The following is a 22316-nucleotide window of genomic DNA, read 5'->3' as shown; positions in this document are numbered from 1 at the left end:
TGGAATATGGGAGACAACACATGACGTTTTATGACCTTCAATCATTTACCAAAAATGATATTGTTCGAACTCAAATATATCTTCCTCAACGGTTCATCACGTATGAAAAGCCGGATCCAGCGATGGGTCAACCACTTGCCATGACCATTGTTTCAGCATGCTTCACTCATTTTGGGGATTTTTATGTGCTGGACAATCAGCTTGGGTTGCATATTGTAAGTTGTCAAGTTATTCCATACATGTATAATTGGAAGCAGGACTGATTGTAAAACACTAATTTGTATTATTTATGGGTATATAGTTGAACCAAGAAGACAAAGTTCTCACCTGGCTGTGCTCAATTGGGTACGGATTTTTAGGCACGTCGATAACTCGCATTGTTCCGTATGGTGATTGTATCGCTGAAGTGCATAATGATGGTTGGATTTTGGTAAATCTACCATCTAATATGTAAATTCGCCCCAAAGAATTAATATTTAAAATTAATTGTGTTTTATTCCAAGGCCTATGATATTGTGGACAATGGAATGTTAAAAGTGAAAAAAAGCTTCAAGCTAACCTCAGGAATTTTGAAGTATTTTCAATTTCCTGGAGCTCCTGAGTCATTCCATGCCATTACGGAAAGAGAGGGTCTAATTGAGGGGGTGGAGGAGGGGACGCTCACTGAACCATTTTGCATACCCGACTTCCTTTTCTCAAACGTCAGAGCTGCAACCTTCATCGAACCACGTGCAGATTATTGCGCAATATTAAGTGACACTGGAAGGGTCACCATCTTGGACTCTGAGACGGGAGACATTGTAAATACTAAAAGCTGTATATGTCACAGATAAATGGGTTGTTACTAACAAAAAAATATTCAGATCGAGAATTGGAAACTTCCATTCCGGGTAGCAAGCTTACAGAGCCATCCAGTCCTCCCATTCCTTTTTTGTGGCACTGCATACGGCTGCGTGAATGTGCTCGACACTCAAAATCCCAAGAGGCCAAAACTAATTTGTAAAACGTATTTGTCCAAGGAAAAGGACTCCTTCTTTACCAAAATAGCAATGGCATGTCAAGGAAGGTATTTAGTAGCAGCGGACACCACAAATGACAAAGTTTATCTCATGTATGGATATCCCTTTGAAGAATTTGAATATTTGGACTCTATTAAAGTCCCAGGTTCGAGGCCTCCTAATACATTTTGTAGCCTGGAATTTTTTAAATGTTTGCACGGACTTCAACAAAGGTCTTATTGTGCCTCCCCAGGTGACATTCGCTTGCTCAACGTTCCAGGCTGTGGCGCAGAAGATGCGCGACTCCAAGTCGTAGTCTATGCCAAGAACAAAGTGGAAGAGTTGTGCAGGTAGGAGCTGGCCTATTTTTTATGAATGTTTTTATGAATTTTAGAAAGTGAGCATATTTTATGATGATGTTAGTGTATCCAATTAAATCAAGGATGTAAATTTATCATGTTTTGACATCGCATATTCCAGCAACTACATTTACAACTTCTCTTTGAACAATGAGCGTCTTAACTTGGTGTCGGCTCAGGCTATAGAAAATCCTGTCAAAGCGATATGCTTCTCTCCCATGAAGCCATTTTTGTACACGTATCATGTGGACAAGAAACAAATAGGAATTACGCCATTTTGTGATGATGTACAGTGCTATAGGCTTATCATAATCTTATTAAATTTTATACAAGAAATGAGTGCATCACACACACGCATTTTTGCTCATGTTTTGCGAATTTAGAACGCCTTCCCAGTACTTCAAGAACCTGAAATGATGGTCAAGGGGACCTTTGAGATGGATCTGAATAAAATGGTCGTCCAAGCCGATAAGCTATACACATTTGGAGAAGATGGAAATGTCTCCGTGTATGAAACTCCGCTGGACAAAGGAGAAGAGTCTGCTGACTCTTTGAACCTGCAATTAGTTCTTTCTGTTCACACCCACTCTTTCCTTGACCGAGGCGTGGCGGACGGAGCTGTCAGTTTAGACGGAAGTCAGATAATTGCGATTGGGTTTGATGGAACCTTCACAAGAATCAGATTAATGTAACAATAATAATTACTTGTAAATTATAATCACAATTTGGAAGATTCGAACAAATTACTATTACGATTGTATGTAGGGATAAACCAAAGGAACCTAATTGGGCCTTACTCGGGTTTGTCAAACCTAAATTATACGAGTACCAAATGACTTCATATAAACGAGACCAAGATCGCTTAGTATCTGGGAAGAAACCACGCAACAGGTTGGAAATGATTAGAATTCAAATGGACAACCCCACCATATCTGCTTCACCGGAGGATGAGGAATTACATGCCCTGATAAGTGCCCAGCAGTCGGAAAGTGCAGCTCTTGCCAATAAGAAGAAGAAGAAGAAGAGGAAAAGCAGGAAAGTTGTCATTACGGGTGACGAAGAAGAAGAAGAGGAAGATGAGGTATATATACATCATAAATTATTTGGTACCTTTTTGTAGTCCGAAAACATTTAATTTTCGTTCTGCTCAATTTTCAGGAGGAATGGGTTTGCGATGAATGGTCATCTGGTGAAACGGAAACTGATGGCGAGCATCATTGCAAACATTGGACTTCCACCTCACAGAGCGGTACTGAATGGATCGTTTGAGGACTAGTGCATAATTCAATTTGAGTAATTTGTAAAATATTTCACTATATTATAAACAAATAGAGAAAACTCCATCGGATAGTCAAGAAAAGGACAAGAAAAAACGCCGATCTCAAATTCGCAAGGAATTGGAAAGCGAAGCCGAGAAACTCAGAGAAGAGGCTCAGTCGCGTTCTCAGTCACAATCACAAGAAGGGGGTGACGAAGGGGAGGCAATAACGGATGAAGACATCATGATCCTAATGCAACCAAAACTGTCCATCAACGAGGCGGAAACAAAGGAGAATGCAGAAGCACAGGCCAGGAAAATTTTGGCCAAAGCAGAAAAGAAATCTCGACGAATGACCATGAAAGCCAAGAAAAGATACAAAAACGTCAAGTCAAAAATTCATCACCCAAAAAATATTAAAAAGGCTGCTGCCGAATCAGATGAAAAATCAGAGGAACATCATTCTGGTAATCGAATACAGTTGAGTTTGACATTTCTTTCTTGTTTAATTTCTGCTAAAAACTTCATTTTCTTGTAACAATTAGCTCCGGCGAGTATAGTTTCTAAAGAAGAGAGCACAACGATGGAGGAAGAGGATGAGACGGAAGACGATGACGACAGTGAAAAAGATGACGGAGGTTCTTCTTCCGGTGGAAATAATACGCAACTGAGCTTTGGGGGAAAACATAGGAGAGATAGGTTGAAAAACCAAAGAAAACTCAAGATGGACCAAGAAGAAGACGATGATGTCGTAGAAGAACGCTTCCGAAAAGGGGGTGACTTTTTTGACGCCACAGAATCCGTCAACATTATCCAGTTCTCGCGACCTCAAAACGAGACTGGAGGAGTCATCAGAATGTTTGAAGGGATCGACCCAGATGGAATTTATTGCGTCAGCTTTAGTAATTTTCTATTAGCAAAATTAATTAACGTATTCATAATTAATTTGCATATTGTATTTCTTTTGTATTTTATTAATTTAAACCATACGTGGAATTGATTTATTAGACATTCAAAGTGGTGAAATCCCTGCTCCTGAATACTGGTCAAGATACGAGTACACTTTGCTGTATCGACAGTTTCAACCCCGTTCTGCGAAGCTGCAAAGCGTTCTCAACAAAATGATGGAGCTTGTAAGATTTTAATTTATTTTGAGGTTGCAATTTGATACATCCTGACCAAGGTTAACGGTTAATTATTATGCATATATTTTAGTTTGACACTGTTATGAACTTGAATAACTCAAGGGAGTCGAGATTTCAAGTTCCAATCACAGAGTTCAACTTGGATGATGACATAGAAGCTATTCTTCAAGAAAAGGGAAACAACTATGCCAAATATTGTCATGTAAGTAGATATGTACTTAATCTGCATTTATCCAAATAATCTCTATTTAAGTAATTATTATCAATCTACGGACGGAAAAAGCTAAGTTTCAACTTCACATGCTTGTTTTTATAGGTCCAGATGATGGCAAGGAACAAGTTGAGACATACTCGAATTGAAAACTTTAAGAACTTGGTTTGGGACTGCTATGCTCACAAAGGGAAATTATTTCTGGTATGTGGCTGCATTAATATTATCAACACCAAAGCTTGCTCTGAACTTTTAAGTAATCACCTTATATTACAAATTGCAAGGGTTACGATTCACCAATCATAGTAGCAAATTATCCCCTCAATTCTCACGAAAAGACTTTTGGAACGTCTGTGGATCAGAGTCAGGAAGAAAGGAGGCTAGAACTGCGGATCGAGTCTTTGGACGACGAGCTCGTAGAACTTGGAAATCATTACACTTTTACCATAATACAATCTGAAATGGAACACGTTGAGCCAGAAGCTCAAAAGATGTACATGAAGTAAGAACATTTTGCTGTTATTCAATCAGTTACTTCTTAATTACTTGTTAACTCACATAAGTGTACGCTATTGAAAGATAATGCTACTAAAGAATTGCTTATTTAATTATCGCAGAAGTATGATGAGCATGGATTTGGGTGGAAAATTTGACGAATTTAACGAAACGGAGGATGACGAAGAAGAAGCTTTAAAAACAGTTTTACAAGAGTTGGGGCTAGGTTCGTTGTATATAATCTTGCTGATCTTATTCCACAAACCTCAAAAGCAACTCATTATGAATTTCTTGTTTTTTTTTCTCTGTAATTCAGGTGGTCGCCCAAAGAAGGACGGCAAAGGGTTGTCTCAACCCGAAAAATCTGTTTCACTATTTTCTAAAGCCAGCAAGGAAAAAGTTGGTGGATCCGCGTTCGGTTCACGTTTGCCTACAAAGAAACGAGAACTTCGAAGTCAAGAAAGTACCCCTCGACCTGCCAGTCACACAAAGCATCGCAGGAAGAAGAAGGAAGCCAAGATAAGGCCACCCAGTGTAGCAAGACTCCGAATGCAGTCAAGGCAGAGAAGGACCGAGTCAGAAATGCCTATTGCTGAAGAGCAGAGTGAAGCAGGAGGTGAGAACAACTAATTAAGTGACACGCCCATGAATTCTGCTAATAATAAACATTTTTGCAATAACCTTGATCTCATTGAAACATAATATTTGCATTTGAGGTGATGATGAAAAGCTTCAAAAGAAGAGGCTGGTTCATATTGGGTTCGCCATGAGTGACTACAGTGGAGCATCCTCGGCTGTGGAGGACACTGAGGACGAGTATGATGATGACGTGCAAAGCGTAGCGTCCTCGGTTGCCCTGTCCAAGAAGGACATACTGGATACGATTAAACCGAGCAAGGTGTATATTTTTGCCAGAGGTATGTTTGGACCATCGGGGGCAGCGGCAAGACGACGCAGCAAAATGGACACGCTTCTTGGACCAACTCCTGGTCGGAAGAAGCGGAAGAAGGAGACGAAAGAAAAACAACCTGTTGTGGAACCCACAGCCCGACAACGACGCCACACCAAGAAGATTAAGCCACTGAACGAATTTGTTGTCCTCAGCGAGGAAGAGGGCGAGGAAGGGGAGGAGGAAGAGGAATGGGAAGGGATTGATGAGGAAGAAGCATTCTTGGACTTGAAAAGTGCCAGGTTTGCAACTATGGAGGAAGAACAAGTAACACCATACTTCAATGTTCAACGTAAAAACTATACAAACTTGCGTGCTTATGTACTTGTGTAATATGTTGGTTTTCTTATATACAATTGGTTGCACTATTTCAGGCATTTTTTCAGGAAATTTGGAACATGAATTGGAGGACATGCATCAGTACAAACCGAATCCGTATCAGGTAAGACACACTCTAATTATAATAAAAGAAAACACAAATAATTACATTGTTTTGCTAATAAAGAGTTAATTACCTCTTTTCATGCTCTTTATGCAAATTAAACCAGTACCATCAAATGGAATTGAAAGCTCGACATCACTTTGTTCGCCAAATCATGCTTGTCTCTGCCGACGTTTACAGACTCAAACTATTTTTTGACGAGCTCTTTGACGAAGCAGGCAACTACAAGTCGGAAGTCTTGAGAAGAATGCAGGAAAGGAATGAGAGAATACGAGAGATTTACTACTATCTTAATTTGGACTTGGACATTTTGGACGATGTGAACAATCCCAAAGAAGACCCTGGTGGAATTTTTGTTGTGACTAAAGACGAGGTGACCATAGGAGTTTCACAAAGTCCTTTCAATTTTACTTCGTATCTGTTGCCAATACTGCATTTGTATATTATAGATCCCCGTTGAAAAGTACTACACTGCAGCTCAAAAAGAACAACAAAGGCTGGATGCTGAAGAGGCAGAACGTGCTCGTCAGGAGCTTGAAGTGATGCGTCGTTGGGAGATTGAGGAGGAGGAGGAGGCTGACCTAGAACGTGAGGAGGAATTGGCCATGCTTGCTGCTGAAGAAGCCGAATTGGAGGAGGAAGAAGAAGAAGAAGAGGAAGCAGGCGAAGGTGCATTTATTTATCATAAACTCAACATCAATGCATGACGATGATCATTATTTAATATGCATAAATGTTTAAGGTTTACATATTCAAATTGGTAATTACAGGGGAATCAGAAGAAGCTTCTGAAGGTGCTGGCTCTGAAGAAGTCGCAGAGGAAGCGTCGGCTGAGGAAGGTGAACATGGATCAGAAGAAGGCGAATGTGTCGAAGGGTCAGAAGGAAGTGAAGAGGGTAATATTATTATTATTACTCACTAATGAGAATTTCTAAATTGCAAGTTTCAAATGAAAATCAATACAATGCAGCTTTAGTATGAACAGTAATTTCGTCTCTTCGTAATTTCCTAGTGTTGTATGTAAAACCCTGTTGGATCCTGGTAACAATCCTGAACTTAATACTACATTCCGAATGTTTAATTCCTATAACTATAAGAATTCTAGGGTTCTAAATTTAAAGACAATCCATTGACCCTGGCTCCAGCTAAAAACTGTACTTTCAAATATTTTTGTTACTAATATTAACGTTCCAATTAATTGCAGTGTGTGGATCAGTGGAGGAAGAAGAGGAGGAGGAGGAAGAGGAGGAGGAGGAAATCAATCCATTACAATATTTGCTACTTCCGGGTGAGAAAAAAGAGGACATTCTGCTCAAGCAAATTCCCAAGCCGGCATTTATGCTGGAAAAGGGAATGATGGAATATACTTTGGAAGAATTTATGGCTGCAAGAGAATATCGTGATGAATGCGAAGTTCTGGAGAAGGAAAGGGCAAAATTGACGAAAAACTTACAACATGAACTGCATACCCTCTACAAGGCAAATGCCAATGATTACAACAGCATAGATCTACGACTCAACGAGTTGTTTATGGCTAAAGTTCAGTTCCACTACAATGTCCTCATGGAAGAGTGCACAATCATGAGACTCGTAAGATTGATGAGAACTACCGATGATTGTCAAAAGGAGGAAGATCGAGTAAACCTCATGCTTCAAAAATTACAAGAAGAAATGAAATCCACACAAATGCTCGTGTCACAATTGACAATCAGAAAAAACGAGTGCAGGGAGCAGGAGATGGTCATTATCGAACGACAGAACGAGTTGGAGAGAAAGTTCAGGAAGGACTTGGGCGACGTTGGACATTATTTGGCATTTTTTATGAAAAATTACAAGTACATATACAGTTTACTATTTTACATAAATTTGCTTCCAATAGTATTTTACACGAATATGTTTTGGGTGTTTAGACGGAAACCCAAAATCCAAGGGAAGAGCATGGACAAGGCTGAAGTGTATGAGATGGGAATCCACGCCCTTAAGTCGACAAATCTTCGTGCATTTGGGCGTGACAACGGGGAGCCGGCTCGTGCCGTCGTAATGGCCCTAATGGACATTGAAGATCCCATGCTCATCCCCAGTGGGTGTCCAAGAACCCATTGGGACAAGTTTTGCAAACTTCGACGCAAAAGACTCATTTGCGACTTTGAAATCAAGTTTGAGCTTCTGGAAATTGAGCACATTTCGAAAGGATTGCAAGAATGCACTGAACGTGAAGATATGACGGCGAAAGCAATGGCAGCCGTGCTAGCAATTCTTTCTCATCGAACGGAAATGAGGAATTATTTATTGTATAATACCGAATTTCAGTTCATTACTGGAAAGGGAAACGTAGAGATTAATTTCTGGGACGTGGATGCACATGAGAATTCTGTTATGACCCTAGCAAACAACATAGAAAAGCTGAATGCAAGGGTTGCAGTACGTCCTCAATCACAGATAATGATCTTTTTGTTTTCATTTAAATATAAATATCTGGTTGGTTCATTTTTTGTAGGCTTGCACAGAGCGCTACATCAGAGACACGAAACGATGTATATTTGTACACCGAGACGTTCGAGATATTGAATGGAAATTCAAAGTAGAACATAGGACACGTCAAGATTTAAAACAGCTACACCATGATGTCAGCAATAGCAAGGTTATTTAGTTTATGTAGCTTAATACAATTGTGATCACTCAGTATTTTTTGTTATGCCCTCCATACACAATTTGTGCTTAATTTGAATCAATAATCTTGTAGCCTACTAAAGAACTCCTTCGAGCCCAACGCTTAGGTGTGGACCTTGAAACGCTTCATGAAAACCGCATACAACGAGTCAAAAGTCTCCTTGAGGCTGCTGACAAGGTAATATTTGTATGATGACTGAGTAACCTTTGATTTAAAAGAAGTGAGATAATAAATATTCATGTAACCCTGTCTTGCAGCATCAACAGGCATATATTGCCTCTAGGAAAAAGCTCAAAGAAATGTATCAACGCCAAATGAAGCGTCAAGTAAAAATTAACAATAAACTACAGGATTGGTTGGCTGTCGAAAATCGAACCACGAGTCTGATGAAACACACTTCCGTTTCAGCCACGCCGGAACAACGAGCTGAAAAGTACAATGAACGGTTAGCAAAATATTTTTTGGTTCGTAAAATTCCCTATTCATACTTCCAATCTAATCCAATTTTTCTCTGTTTATAGAGTATCAAAATTCCTCGCAAAGGGTTACATGATCCGCAAAATTCATGACAATTATCAGACGATCAACTACTTGGAAGCCGAGTTGGCTCGATACTATCAAAAATCATTTCCATGCTTGTAAACTCTGGATTTATAACAGTTTCTATTTTTATACTACTAATTATCTAAATGTATGCTATAATAAAAGATATGAGAAAAATTGATGGAAATATCCTGCAAATACATTTGGTTCAACATTACTACATGAATATATTGCCATTACCCCGAATTTGCAGAGCGACTTTCATACCTGGTTCCGGTATTTATTGACTTTCACTTGCGTGTGCAAGCAATGTGCACATTGACAAACAACTGCTTTGTACGATCTTTTGGTAAACTTTTGTAAACTACAAACTGTTATTACTTTGTGCTTGTTGAAACGTTGTTGGAACTGAGTATGCGGCAAGGTTGTCGACTTTGTGGGGCATTTTCGCGTCCTACTAAAACTGCTTCGCCAGGCGTACTAATTGGAGCGTTGCGGAGGCAATGTTTCCTCCAGGATTACAATGTCAATAATCATCGAAAATTGTGTCAGTCGAGTGCTCAGGTAAGTGGTCAATGGTCATCGCCACCCACGATAAAACAAATAATACTTCTGTCGGGTGTGAATGTTGTCAAAGTATTATTTTTAATTGTCTATTAAAACGTTAGTGTTCTGGACAATTTGGGGTGGGTACAGGGAAACAGGCACGCTTGGCCGTGGACTTGGAATCTTCGGCGGAGCGGTTCATGATGAGCAACAACCTCAAACCAAAACAGCACCCCGGTGTTTTTCATCTCACAAGAAGGTCGCTCCCCCCCAAATTCATCGAGGCTGCTCAGCGTGTCTTGTCCCGTGAGCCAAATAAATTAAATCACGTCAATTAAAGCATTTAGTATATACTTTGTGTGGTTTTTAGATGAAAATCTCTCAAGATTGTTGGAGTCGACATCCGCTTTTCGAAATTATTTGTGGTCTCGACATCTACCAATTGAAGAAGCAGAATATAGGCAAAAGGTTGAAAAAGTCGAGGATAATATTCAAATAAAGGGTGAGTCCAAGTGCACCATGACCATATGCATATTATTATTCCGTGATAAAAGTCCGACGAGCAACATTTGTTTTTATAAATACTTCTGTATAATGAATATATTTACATACCTTTTTAACTATATTTAGAAGACATCATGCGACCGTTCTTAAGCGCTGAACAGCTCGAAAAACTTGAAGCTGCTCGTGATGGCAAGATTAAAAATCATTTGAAACGGGATATCTATCATTGGGAGGCCATTAACTACGACAAAGCTAAAGCGTTACAATATCTACTAGTTAGGTCGGCAGGCGAGTATGCCGCATTACTTCAGATATTTAGTGAAATTCAACGCAGGGATAATCAATTTCAACCAAATACCCTATGTGACTTTGGTTCCGGGATAGGTACCACGGTTTGGTAAAATATTATTCCCTACAATTGTGTAATCAACATAATATTAGTGATTTAATCAGTATATACTTACATATTTTTCTTTATTTTTATTTCAGGGCAAGTAAAACCGTGTGGCCAAAAAATGTCCAAGAAGTGTTATGTGCAGATGTGTCAAAAGAGATGAATGAACTTGCTGAACGACTTTTGAGAGGTGGAAGTATGAACAACGATCATGGGTTCCCAGCGTTATATTTTAGACAATTTTTGGCACAGTCTTTCAAAGTTAGTCATTGTCTCACATCGTAGTGTTTGTACTCATATTTTTTTTTTTATTTGCTAGGTGTCGTACGATTTGGTAGTAAGTGCCTATTCTTTGATGGAACTTCCTTCACTGAAACATAGACTGAAAGCTTTAGACATTTTGTGGAAGAAAACAAACAACTATTTGGTGATTGTGGAACAGGGATCTAGTGCCGGATTTAAGGTAACTACTTGTACTGATGCTCTCTAGTCAAGTGGAATTAATATTAATGCGTGTTGTACAATGGTTTTGAACTTGAACAGGCTATAATAGAAGCAAGAGACTATATCTTAGAACTTGACAAAGGTCATAAAAGTGAACTGTCTCACGTATTTAGTCCTGTAAGTGGGTTGTTGTATGCATGATAATTTTTTTTGTTTTATTCGTGCTTGAAATTATTATTTTTTGTCTTAATTTATATTTACTCTTTTTTAGTGTCCACAAGAAAGTCCATGCCCAAGATTTGTTCATGACGATAGTACTTGCAACTTTTATGTGAAACATCAAGTATTGTACCCATTTCATCAAGATAATACGGGAACGGAAACATTTTGTTACGTAGTTCTGAAGAAAGGTGAACTACATAAATTTGGAAATACGTACAAGAGAAAAGTACAAGAATTTAACTTAGATGTACTTAAATTTCGATATACCTAGGTCCTCGAGACCCCGAGGATGAAAGGTGGCCACGAGTCGTTCGGGATTCAATGATAAGAAAAAAACACTGTATTTGCAGAGTTTGTACTAACGAAGGGCAGTTGGCTGAAGTACTGCTCACCAAAAATAAGCACTCTCAGTGAGATTCTTTTATTACATGAAATAATTATAATTATTTGAAGGTCTGCTGCAAGCATTGTAATCATAATTTTTTTTTCAGAATGTTATATCGCGTGGGAAGAAAGAGCAAGTGTGGTGATCTTCTCCCCGTCAAAGAAATTAAAGACCACGATGTATCCACACAGTTTGAACCTGAAGAACTAAACGACTTTGTCGATTCAGGTTCTAAAACTAGCTCAAATGACACTAATATAACATACTGATACAAATACATTGTTCATTTAGATATGATTTGTATACTGTTCATAAAATACGTAACACAAAAACCCATTATTTACCCCTCCCTCTGCCTCTCCCTTGTAACAGGTTAAAAGGGGTGCCCTTTTCAACATGTGGCGCAAGTTGACCTGTAACGCAACAGCTCCCTGCTCATCCACTGTGTACGTATTTTATGAACTTTCCCTAGTATTTAATGTAGACATCTAATACTTTGATGCCATCGGATACGTCTCCTTGATTTTGAGATATTTGTCACCTCTGGCTCTGTATTTTGCAATTGATTTATAAAACTTAACTGAACTTGATCACATCGAATCATATATACTATGCAATGATAAAGCTTACGTAAAATTGCAATATTCGCCCATCAGTTCTGCTCCTGCTGCATTGGCGTGGCAGGGACATTTCCCAGTGTCATAATCTCCCCAATTGCTGCATGGACATCCCCAAAATTTTTTCCCTTTAATCGTCTCGAGGTAGAGGTAGAAAGCTCTTTCGTGACTACAATTTCCTGTTGAAATTTAGAATGTTTAGGTTGTGTCTTCGTTTGTTAATTTTGCAAGAACATGAGCAATAATAATTAAATTTGGTAGAAAGTATTCTCACTCAGAAAATAATCGCGTATCTTGTCCCATTCACATCCCGGTTGATCGGCTCCTCCTATAAAATCGAAAATTTCGGAAATGTTAAATACGGTACAAAATGAGCCAAAAGTGCAAGTCTTTTTCGCATCGATTTCACCAAATTGCACATAAAAAATTACAAATTCAGTTTTGGGTGGGGGGATTAATATAGCATAGCTGTTTTTGAATTATATTCAACCACACCCCCTTCAAAAATTGGGGAAGAAAATTGGGAAAAATGAGAAGGTCAATGTACACTCGGTACAGAAAGAAGTAGATACCAACTTGCATTTGACATTTGACTTCCCTCATGAATATGAACATTTTGATGCATCAAGACTTTCAAAATTCGAAAATTGGCGGTTTTTCGACCTACATATAAATCGTTAAAAAAGTGACCTTAGCGGTCATTTCGCGGCTGACAACCTGATGCCAGATTTTTCTTCGTCAGAAGTGCCACATTTTCCGCTTTTGTTGTCCGCTGCGAAATGACCGCTACCATGACTTTTTTGGGGTCAAAGTTTCTGAGGGAGGGGCTTATACGGCAGGAGCCGTAACAATGTGTAGGTATTTATGATATACATAAAGGTAATTACATAGAAGCTATTAAAACAGCCTCAAATCGCCCCAAATTTAAAACTTAAGCTTTTCTGAATTTATAATGATGATATGCATTCGAAAATTAACGCTATGAGGCTTATCAACGAAGTTATCAATTTTTCAGATAAGCAAATTTAGTTTATCCAAATCGCCCCAAACTTAAAACTTAAGCTTTTCTGAATTTATAATGATGATATGCATTCGAAAATTAACGCTATGAGGCTTATCAACGAAGTTATCAATTTTTCAGATAAGCAAATTTAGTTTATCCAAATCGCCCCAAACTTAAAACTTAAGCTTTTCTGAATTTATAATGATGATATGCATTCGAAAATTAACGCTATCGGGCTTATCACTGCGCTTATCAGTTTTTAAGATTAGCAAATTTAGTTTGTCCAATTCGCCCCAAATTTAAAACTTAAGCTCAACGATTTATCAACTGAACCAACTCGTGTAAGAGATGAAAAGCATCTCAACACGAGTTGGTTCATAATCCCGGTAAACAATTTGAAGAGAGTGAGAAGTGAGACGGACCACCATACGGCACTGGCAACGACAGTCAGCGGTGGTGGTGGTGGATACCCACCAGAATCCGAGTCTCACTCTGCCTTTCGCTAAATAATGGAAACTGCGTTTGTGAAACGGTTGGGCTGGTTCAGCTCACGTGGTACATATAATATATAATATAATATAAGAGTGATTGTGGTTGAGCAGAAGTATTTACCGTTCGGAAAAAAATCAACGTCTCCGATGCTCTGAACTATTCCACTTCTTCCCAACGAGGAATGAATTACATCAACAAATTTTGCATCGCCTTTGTCCAAACGATTGTTTGAGGTTAGTACAGCAAATGAAGGGCCTGCAGGATCAAGTCCTGTGATTCTCCCCAACTGCTGTCGTTCCATTTTCATTAAATACTTTCCCGTGTAGCCAGCCACCTAAAATTAGTGCACACATAATAATTTCCAGCACATTATACTGTGCTGCCTGCTGCTCATGACTAGTGGTCACCCAATGACATATGACATGACGTACATAAGTACTTACATGAGCTCCCAGGCTGAAGCCGATGAGGTGAACTTGGTCATAGGAGTGGATGAAGCCATTTTTCTTTAGAAATATGCAAATATCTCCGACCCTTTCCCCTACAATGCGGGTGTTGAAGGCTGAATTGAAGTAGACAATATCTCCAGCCAAATGCCTCCAGTCCACGCTAAACACGTTCGACTCCTCCCCATGCTTGAGGTAGGCTTGTTTGAAGGAGCAAGGAAAATGTACAATTTGATTAATTACTTAATTAAATATGTGCGTCAACTGTCCATTCAATGTAATACCATCTTTGAGAAGGTAATTAAAATGAGAAAATCCATTCATTCTAAAACCGTGGATGAGAAATTTGACCCGCTTTCCAATCGCGAATGACGACTTTTTCAGTTGATCCAGCGATCCATATTTTATTGGGTTAAATCCGGTTCTATTTACGCAGAAAAAGAATTAAGAATATTTTGCAAGCATACAAAATTGTTGATATTTTGATCAAAGTATTAAATGTTTGGATCCTGTCTATGGCTCACTCACTTATTGCTTCGGGTGTATAAGTAAAAATGCACCGTATTTTTCTCCCTTTCACTGAATCCGTTCAATATTTCGATGGCTATGTTTTCCAAACTTTCAAGTGAATTCATATCATTTCTTCCAAGGTAGTGGGAAATTGTTGTCCAAATATCCCTCAAAACTACTGGTGTTCCCAACTCGTAGGGTTGGTCACGCAGTCCTAGAATACCGTTTGTACTAAGAAGCCGGTTGAACATATCTTTCACAACAGAGGTGACCCCGGGTCCTCCAGGAAGAAGAACTCCTGCCAACGCCAGAGAGGAAATAGAAGGATAAGATAAAGTAGTATCTGACACGCCATCATCTTTGTACGAAGACGTGGAAGGCGCTATGAGGTTGGTGCGGGTGGTTGTTTGTTCTGTGATGATTGTTCCATTTTTCGGTTTACATTCACTCCAATACGGATGGGAAAATTGAATGAAAATGAAAATTCTAAAATAATTAAAAGTGTAACGTTTCATGCTTGAATTAAGTTATCTAATTGTTCTCTAACAAACGTCGTATGACAATTTCATGACGCTCAAACAACACAATGAACAACCTATTCCAGGAGAAAAGCAAGAATTTCGTGTTCGTGCCCACGTTATCATCATCACTATTTGCGTGATCATAATCGAAATCTGATAATTATACAATTTGTAGCGTTTGAATTATTTAATACTAATGAGCATCGTTTAATCACGTCTACGAGAATAATTAGGACAGTGCGAATGTACCACGAAAAATAATGCAATGTGGAGGAGTTGGTAAACTCTAGGTTCACATCAGCAACACTAATTATGACGATTAATTAATTATGATTGCAAGAGAACAAGGGTTATTATCACATAATGTGGGATGATATAATACGCTGCTGAGACACTAATAATATGTGTGTATGCAATATATTTTTAGTTAATTTCCGTTCATCCGAGTGTCAGATGTCATTTATAAAATTACTTGAAAAATTTGAATATATATCAAAAATCATTAGTTTAGTTTATTATATATAAGGTCATCGATTAAATGACTCAAAATGTGACAATTGTCAAGATTGAAAATATTAAAACGAATGAACCATGAAAACGTGTTTCAAATACAAAGATATATGTACACCAAGTATTTCACAATAAAATTAATGAAATAATCAATGCGAAAGAAGTACAAAAATATGTAAAATTACAAAAGCCTTCCACGACAGTCTGGCGACCCACAATAGCAAAATAGTACTTTGTTGGGTACACTTCCAATTTCATAATTATAGTCCCAAGTTAATTCTGATCCAGCACGAATGTGTTTACTAGCAAAGAAAGAGACCCAAGGGAATCGGAGATCATGTGTATCCACAAACACATTTTGTACAAAAACATTCGGTTGACAAGAGTGCTAGAAAATTCAAGAAGGGAGCAGTTAATACATAGATACATATATTAACAAATATCAAATATTACACATACATTGAGATAACGTCCAATATTCCCTGTAGTTTTAGCATCCATAATATAGCATTCTTCGTTTTCTCCAAAATACTCACGAAGTGGGCGACGATTTGTTACTTTGGCTTTGGGAGTGTCAACATTAGCATTAAAATGAGAACGTGGACGTGCACCGCCTTCTACACACAAGCATTCATAATACAAAGTTTCAATAAATACGTAAATGGAAATAGTATTAATATTTGGATCGTATATCGAACCTCCTTCGTCATCGCTGTCACTATTCTTGGAACTTCCAGAAGCAGATGAGGTCTTCCCGTTATGTTTGCCTCTCGTGCTTACCGTCCTCTCTACTGTTGAAGGCTTAGGACCGTGATAACTGGCGTCAGCGGCATGAAAATCTACCTCTTGATCAGATTCTTCATCGCCTTTATCTGTCGTTGCTTTTGATTGAAAATTTTGTTATGTAAAAAAAACAATACGCTACTTACTCTTGCCTACGAGTAGGATTACTACGAATTACCTTTCTTTGTCTTAATTCTTTTCTTTGAACGTTCTCCAGGTTCTTCAGTCTCAATATCGGTAACATCAGATTCATAGTCTGCTTTCACGCCTTCGATACTTTCAATGTAGTCCAGCTCTGCGAGATACTCATCTCCAAATTGTTGTCCATCCTCATTGGCTCCAGCATCCGTCAACACTTGTCCGGCATAAATGCAAATAAATGCACCTTCAGGCACATCAAAGATAGGTCGAATGCCCCAGCCTTTTGCCGCTATTAGAATATAACAAAATTATTAAGTTGTATATTGTATACAATGTCTAATTATTATCTTTCCAATGTATTATTTTCCTAATACCTGTCTTGAACACTTGGAGTGGTACTTTGAGTCCATTTTGTGCTACTCGGTTGCAACACGTTTTGGCACATTTGCACCTTGATAAGAAACATATACGCACGTAAGGGTCACATACCAATTAGATTTACTATTTAAGAGTTAGTTATTATATATTTATGAAAATTACAACTACTATTATATTGTGGCCACTTTAACTTACTTGGGATTACACTCATAAATCCCACTAACAATGTGATCCTTTAATCGCCTGTATTCATATCCTTTAACAGGATATAGGGGGTTACTTAATTTCGTAAAAGAGATTCCAGAATATGTCGTCTGCCAGCATCTACACTTTGTCTTGTCCTATAATGAAAATAATGACGGCGAAAATTATTACCCACATAATTTCTGTTTCCTGCTCTTCTGGTTTTCTTGCCTGTACTTACCCGACAATCATCTTCACAGTCACATCCTACCAAAAACTCATCATCAGTGTTTAGGTGTACACCTGAACCTGCTATTCGTTGACTCGAATATTCCACGTATGGGGGATACTCATAGTCAAAGGCGTTTACAACTTGTACAGGAGCAGATTCTTTTCCATATGTCAAATCCTAATAATTAAAACATTATTAGATTTGATTGCAAATGGTTGTTGTAAAAATTTGGCATTAACCGGTAGAAAACTATGTTGGCGTGAATGACGAAATTCATTGAGGCAGTCCACAGCCAAATCAAAGCAAAAGTGATCAATAGGAACTTGACACTGTGTTTGAGTGAGATAGTCGTACATTTCCTCCATATCACGTATTCGAATCCCACAAGGTCCTCGGTAAAAAATTGACCGACGAGGATTTTTTGCAATTTCTCTGCATCAAGATTTTAGTTGTTACAATTAAACACCATAAAAATACATAAAAATAAGTGAAAGTGTACCTTGTAAATCCCAAGTGTAATGGCAGAGCAAGTGGACTCATTTTCTTGTACTCTTTATTGGAATCGTCATATTCATACACACAAGAACTGTTACAAACATGATGACCGTACTCCTTTGTAAATGGTACATCAGAAGGTATAGGCCTTTTCTGTATATGCATATTTATAAGTTTTTAATAAAACCTTAGCCGTGCCAATTCATTAAAAATTATGTTAATTATATGAGGAAGTAAATGAGCAAAAATATTTACAATAATTGTTCCCTCAAACTCGCCGTAATCCAATCGAGCCAGACGTCTGATATCGCCATATTGTTTTTCCAATGCATGGTGAGCTCCAGAAGTCGACTTTCGAGCGGTTGGCTTCAGTGGCTTGTTTCTACCGTGCGAAGGAACCAAGTCATCATCATCACCATAATTATACTCAATTCGCGCATGATTTTTGTTCTAAACGAAAAGCAAAAATATATAATTAACCGTTATTTATTTATAAGACACTAGAAAAACGAGAATACTTATTATGTCATACATAAATTGGAGCACTTGTAGTTCGTCGCGCTGTTTTCTTTTGTCGTTGTCTAGTTTGTTTTTCAAACAACGGTGATAAGCGAGTGGAACCACGATAAATCCATTCACACCTGCCATCGTTTTCAAATTGCATCTTCACCAAAGAGCAATCGAGTTCAGTAACTCTCGCGACCCACCATTTCCCATTCCACTCTGTAGTGACAACTTGACCAAGAGTCAAACGAACCTTTGAATAAAATTTAAATTTTCTTAAATTCAGTTTATAAAAATCTACCCAAATCCAATATTGCAATCACTCAAAAACCTCCCACAGGGTAACTAATTCCAAAATTGACGAACTTTGTCATATTGAAACAGATGCAAGATTACTCTGAAACAACGACAAAATGCGTTGATGTAGTTAGAGACATTCATTTTGCTTCCCTTTTTCATAATTTAGAAAAAAAACACAAAGTGTAAGCTACCCTGATAAATAATAATATTTACAATGGTCATCTCAGATTCATCTCAGGCTTTGCTAGCTCTGACATACTGTATAAATTTTACTAATAAAAACATACCATTGGACGCTCAGGATACTTTGTGAGGTACGATTTAATAAATTCTGCTGAATCAGGATGCACATCGCTCCATACTTCTTTGGAATATTCGTATATTAACAGAATATCTTTAATACCGACATATTGAGCGTATCCATCATCAAAGAAGATCAAATATCTGAAGATAGATCAATTTAGAGAATGTAGAAAAACCTTATTATTCCGAGCAAGAAACCCCTATTATCAATGTTACCTAAACTTATTTTGTGGTGTAGGATGTTCAGCAACGATACCAGCGTAGTACTGTCCATCTCCTATTGGTTCCATTTTCAACTCATCCCGAAATTTAGCAATGATTCGAGTCCCAACTATTAGAATGAATGGGCAAGGTATGTTATATGCAATTTGCTTGGCAGTCACTCTTTTCAATCCACCACCCCCAACTCCTTGTTTTCGTTCAAATTTCACAACAAACTCGGGCTGGAGAAAAAAATGCATAATACACTTTAGTGAAATTAAATGTGAAAATAAATTGTAGTGTTGTAAATTACAGATTTGCCAGATCCAACATTAACAATTTCTTCAATTGAAGTTTTGACCCAGAAATGAAGGAGGGTACGGTTTTGAGCATACACATTTCCACCCACTGGTGGTACTAATTTAGGAATTTCCTTTGGTGGGCGACCCAAAGGACAGGTTATCTTTTGAGATCCTTCGCCAGACACGACCTCTATGATCTAAAGTAATATATTTACAATGAAGTACAAATAAGTCTCCAGACACACGAATGCCCATGAAATATAAATTCTGTATTATTAGATGCAACTTACATCACCATCATCCGAATAACGAGTTCGATTTTCTTTCGCCTTTCGTGGGCGGTTACGATATCCGCCTATGAAAAACATAGATTATATTTATTTCTAAAAATCTCCAATATTACTATATAAACAAACCTCTTGTGGGAGCAGGAGAAGCATTTGGTTGAAAGACACCAGGAGGTAAATCGGGGAGGTTTGGAATATTTTGAAGATGATCATTGTGCGGCACCGATTTTACGATAGTTCCCGTGGTACTTATATCAATTTCTTCAGTTATGACCGGCTTCATAATTACAAATTTTGTTTTAATTTTGTATTGCAGAATTTGAATTATTTCGAAGCTATGTAGTAGTAGTAGCAGTACACTTACAACAGGTTGGTAATATCCAGTCACCTTGTCATAAATCTTTTTAGTCTCCACAACTTGCCTCTCAACAAATGCAATTTGTTTTTCCAGACCGCTATAATCTTTCTCTTTACAAAACAAAGTAGTTTTTAGATTAGTGGATATTTCAGTGTATAACTATTATATTTCACATTGTACAACTGAAAATTCAATCGACTGTACATATATATATAGACATACCTAAATTCGCCGATTCAATTGTTGTAGTTTGTTCACATTTTGTTATTTGCGATTTAAGGTCTAATTTTGTCATCAAGTCTCCAATTAAATCTTCCACACTCATTGCTAATTCAAAAATTTCCTTATTTTCAGCCTCCAGTCTTTGAACATCTGCAGGATTGTCTTCCTCTTCATCATCTATTATTTTATGAAACGAGGAAGTAAATTACTTGGTTGTATTAAACGGGATAATAACACTTCATAATACAAATAAATGCACAATAAAAATAGTATACCTTTAACTTCGATGACATCTCCTTCCATTCCTTGAGGTTTTGATATGAACGTAAAAATATTTTCATCGTTCTTTAGGGCACCAACAGAATTCTAAAATGTTCAAGAAATATTTTTTTAAATAAACAATATGCACTATTATAAATATCACATTATAATATGATTTGCGATGGAACATATATATGTATACCTTCAAAAAACTTTCTGCCTCCTCGTTACAGATCTTACAAATTTTGTGCACTTTTTTATAAGATGTGTTAAATCGGAAGTACAGAATTGCAGCTTTCTTTGCAATGACCAATTCATCGGAATTTGAAGTACAATTTGCATTGCTGCACCCATTGTGAAGTTTCCTTTTGTGATCTTTGTTATTATTTTGGAGGATACCTTCAATGTTAACATTTGGTTTTGCAAGAGCAAATGACAAAGATTTTGTAGATGCTAGCAGTTTATTCAGATTTCCAACAGAATTTTCATTCGCTTCTTGTTTTGGAGACTCAGTTGGAGGAGTAGGATGGGGAGGAAGAGGAGGAGGAGGAAGTATAGTAGGCAACACATCCTTGTTCGAAACTTGGGAATTCTGCAATTAGTTTTAATTAATTACAGAAATTAATAAATTAATCTACGAGCAAATCAATCAATAAGTATAAATAATGTGTATTCACACAAACCTTTCCCCGGTTGGAGTCAGTTCCAAGGGATGGAATTTTTGGACTGGCAAGGGGAATAACAAAGGATTTCTCCATTGGTGGCAGCAACTTTGACTCAGTTTTAGCAGCAGGTTTATCCTCACCGCTAACTATTTCCATACTCGAGTCTATCCAAATCAAGAAGAATAAAATGAATTTGCTTGAGATGTGATATCTAGTTTAATTAAACGCATGTTACATTACCAGCAGTATTTTCAGTTGAGGGCTTATCAGTATTGGGCTCGGCAGTGTCGGTAATATCATTTTGCGACGACATGATCTGATCAATTTCCATCTTGTCATCCCCATCATCTTTTATGGTTATTTCTTCAGTAGGAGGCTTATCAGCAGGGTTATTCCCGTCATCTGTTATACTGCGATGGGCCACGAGAACTGTACCGGGAGTTAAGTCGTCATTTTCACCACCTGGTTGTTTATCAGTGTCTAGGACGGACAACACTGATGACGGGGTCTCCAACTCTGCCTCGACATTATCTTGTTTTGATGTACCCTCTAAGGCAGCATCGCTGCAAACAGTCGTTTCCGTGCTCGTTTTGACATCCAATAATTGACACGAGTCGTTAGTGGGAGCCTCCGAGGTATCCATCTCACCCAACACTTTCGTCTCTCTCCTTTTATCAGTTGTCGTAATGGCCGTACTTGTGAGCCACGAGAATTAACAATTGAGTCCAACTCAATAACCAAAGTCAACAATTACAAAAGATGACAATACTGAAAATTAAGCATTATTTGAGGCCTCCAAATTAGAGCAGAACAAACTGTGAACTGAGCGAGTTTCGATGGTGCCGAGAAGCGCATTCCCGCGTATGTCAATGTCTGGCGTTGCCCCAACACGATTGTGTGAACGGTCCTTTTACAATTTTTTGGAAGCATAATTATTATTAAATTTGGAATGCGGACTTGAACGCAACAAACGGTCATTATTATGATTATTTTGATAAGAACCGTTTGGACTTGTAGCACACTTGGTAGGTGGTCC

The 22316-nt window shown here is 38.0% G+C and overlaps 3 protein-coding genes and 1 long non-coding RNA gene across 8 annotated transcripts; 3 read left to right on the top strand and 1 right to left on the bottom strand.

The window, feature by feature from the left end:
* Positions 1-301: 301 nt before the first annotated feature.
* LOC118434151 lies at positions 302-783 on the top strand. The gene is made up of 2 exons (XR_004833802.1): positions 302-430; positions 504-783. It is a non-coding gene; the product is annotated as an uncharacterized LOC118434151 (long non-coding RNA).
* A 909-nt stretch (positions 784-1692) lies between these two features.
* On the top strand, positions 1693-9248 carry LOC118438722 (trichohyalin-like). The gene is made up of 22 exons (XM_035859400.1): positions 1693-2045; positions 2123-2438; positions 2516-2606; positions 2690-3082; positions 3161-3517; positions 3624-3748; positions 3831-3962; positions 4077-4175; positions 4256-4473; positions 4589-4692; positions 4783-5082; positions 5183-5707; positions 5790-5857; positions 5964-6230; positions 6307-6526; positions 6628-6753; positions 7062-7692; positions 7768-8278; positions 8355-8498; positions 8601-8705; positions 8786-8973; positions 9050-9248. Exons 1-22 carry the CDS (start codon positions 1771-1773, stop codon positions 9168-9170), a joined length of 5316 nt encoding a protein of 1771 aa, XP_035715293.1. The 5' UTR covers positions 1693-1770; the 3' UTR covers positions 9171-9248.
* Positions 9249-9362: 114 nt separating this feature from the next.
* Positions 9363-20611, top strand: LOC110847739 (methyltransferase-like protein 17, mitochondrial). Of its 4 annotated transcripts, XM_035857174.1 has the most exons (12): positions 9363-9635; positions 9740-9923; positions 9988-10119; positions 10248-10518; positions 10611-10776; positions 10835-10978; positions 11059-11136; positions 11231-11369; positions 11453-11591; positions 11673-11794; positions 20091-20143; positions 20487-20611. In XM_035857174.1, exons 1-12 carry the CDS (start codon positions 9486-9488, stop codon positions 20556-20558), a joined length of 1650 nt encoding a protein of 549 aa, XP_035713067.1. In that variant the 5' UTR covers positions 9363-9485; the 3' UTR covers positions 20559-20611. The 4 variants fall into 4 exon arrangements, with proteins under 4 accessions (XP_035713067.1, XP_035713073.1, XP_035713077.1 ...); XM_035857180.1 differs by lacking the exons at positions 20091-20143; positions 20487-20611 and adding an exon at positions 14900-15818; XM_035857184.1 differs by lacking the exons at positions 20091-20143; positions 20487-20611 and adding an exon at positions 12039-12178 and having other exon boundaries at positions 9364-9635.
* LOC110847722 (histone-lysine N-methyltransferase eggless) lies at positions 15644-22121 on the bottom strand. Of its 2 annotated transcripts, none has more exons than XM_022094727.2 (22): positions 21521-22121; positions 21299-21444; positions 20818-21207; positions 20630-20720; positions 20355-20531; positions 20139-20242; positions 19904-20051; positions 19778-19842; positions 19499-19684; positions 19201-19427; positions 18969-19125; positions 18410-18634; positions 18133-18327; positions 17882-18030; positions 17622-17814; positions 17392-17559; positions 17163-17308; positions 16964-17040; positions 16627-16878; positions 16364-16546; positions 16125-16279; positions 15644-16053 (listed from the first exon to the last, which is right to left on the bottom strand). In XM_022094727.2, exons 1-22 carry the CDS (start codon positions 21921-21923, stop codon positions 15847-15849), a joined length of 4044 nt encoding a protein of 1347 aa, XP_021950419.1. In that variant the 5' UTR covers positions 21924-22121; the 3' UTR covers positions 15644-15846. The 2 variants fall into 2 exon arrangements, with proteins under 2 accessions (XP_021950419.1, XP_021950413.1); XM_022094721.2 differs by having other exon boundaries at positions 16125-16282; positions 21521-22120.
* Positions 22122-22316: the final 195 nt, after the last annotated feature.

This window comes from Folsomia candida, unplaced genomic scaffold, assembly GCF_002217175.1.
Source record: "Folsomia candida strain VU population unplaced genomic scaffold, ASM221717v1 Fcan01_Sc001, whole genome shotgun sequence".
Classification (NCBI taxonomy): domain Eukaryota; kingdom Metazoa; phylum Arthropoda; class Collembola; order Entomobryomorpha; family Isotomidae; genus Folsomia; species Folsomia candida.
The sequence above is the reverse complement of the archived record's forward strand: the minus strand, read 5'-3'. Positions and strand labels throughout refer to the sequence as shown.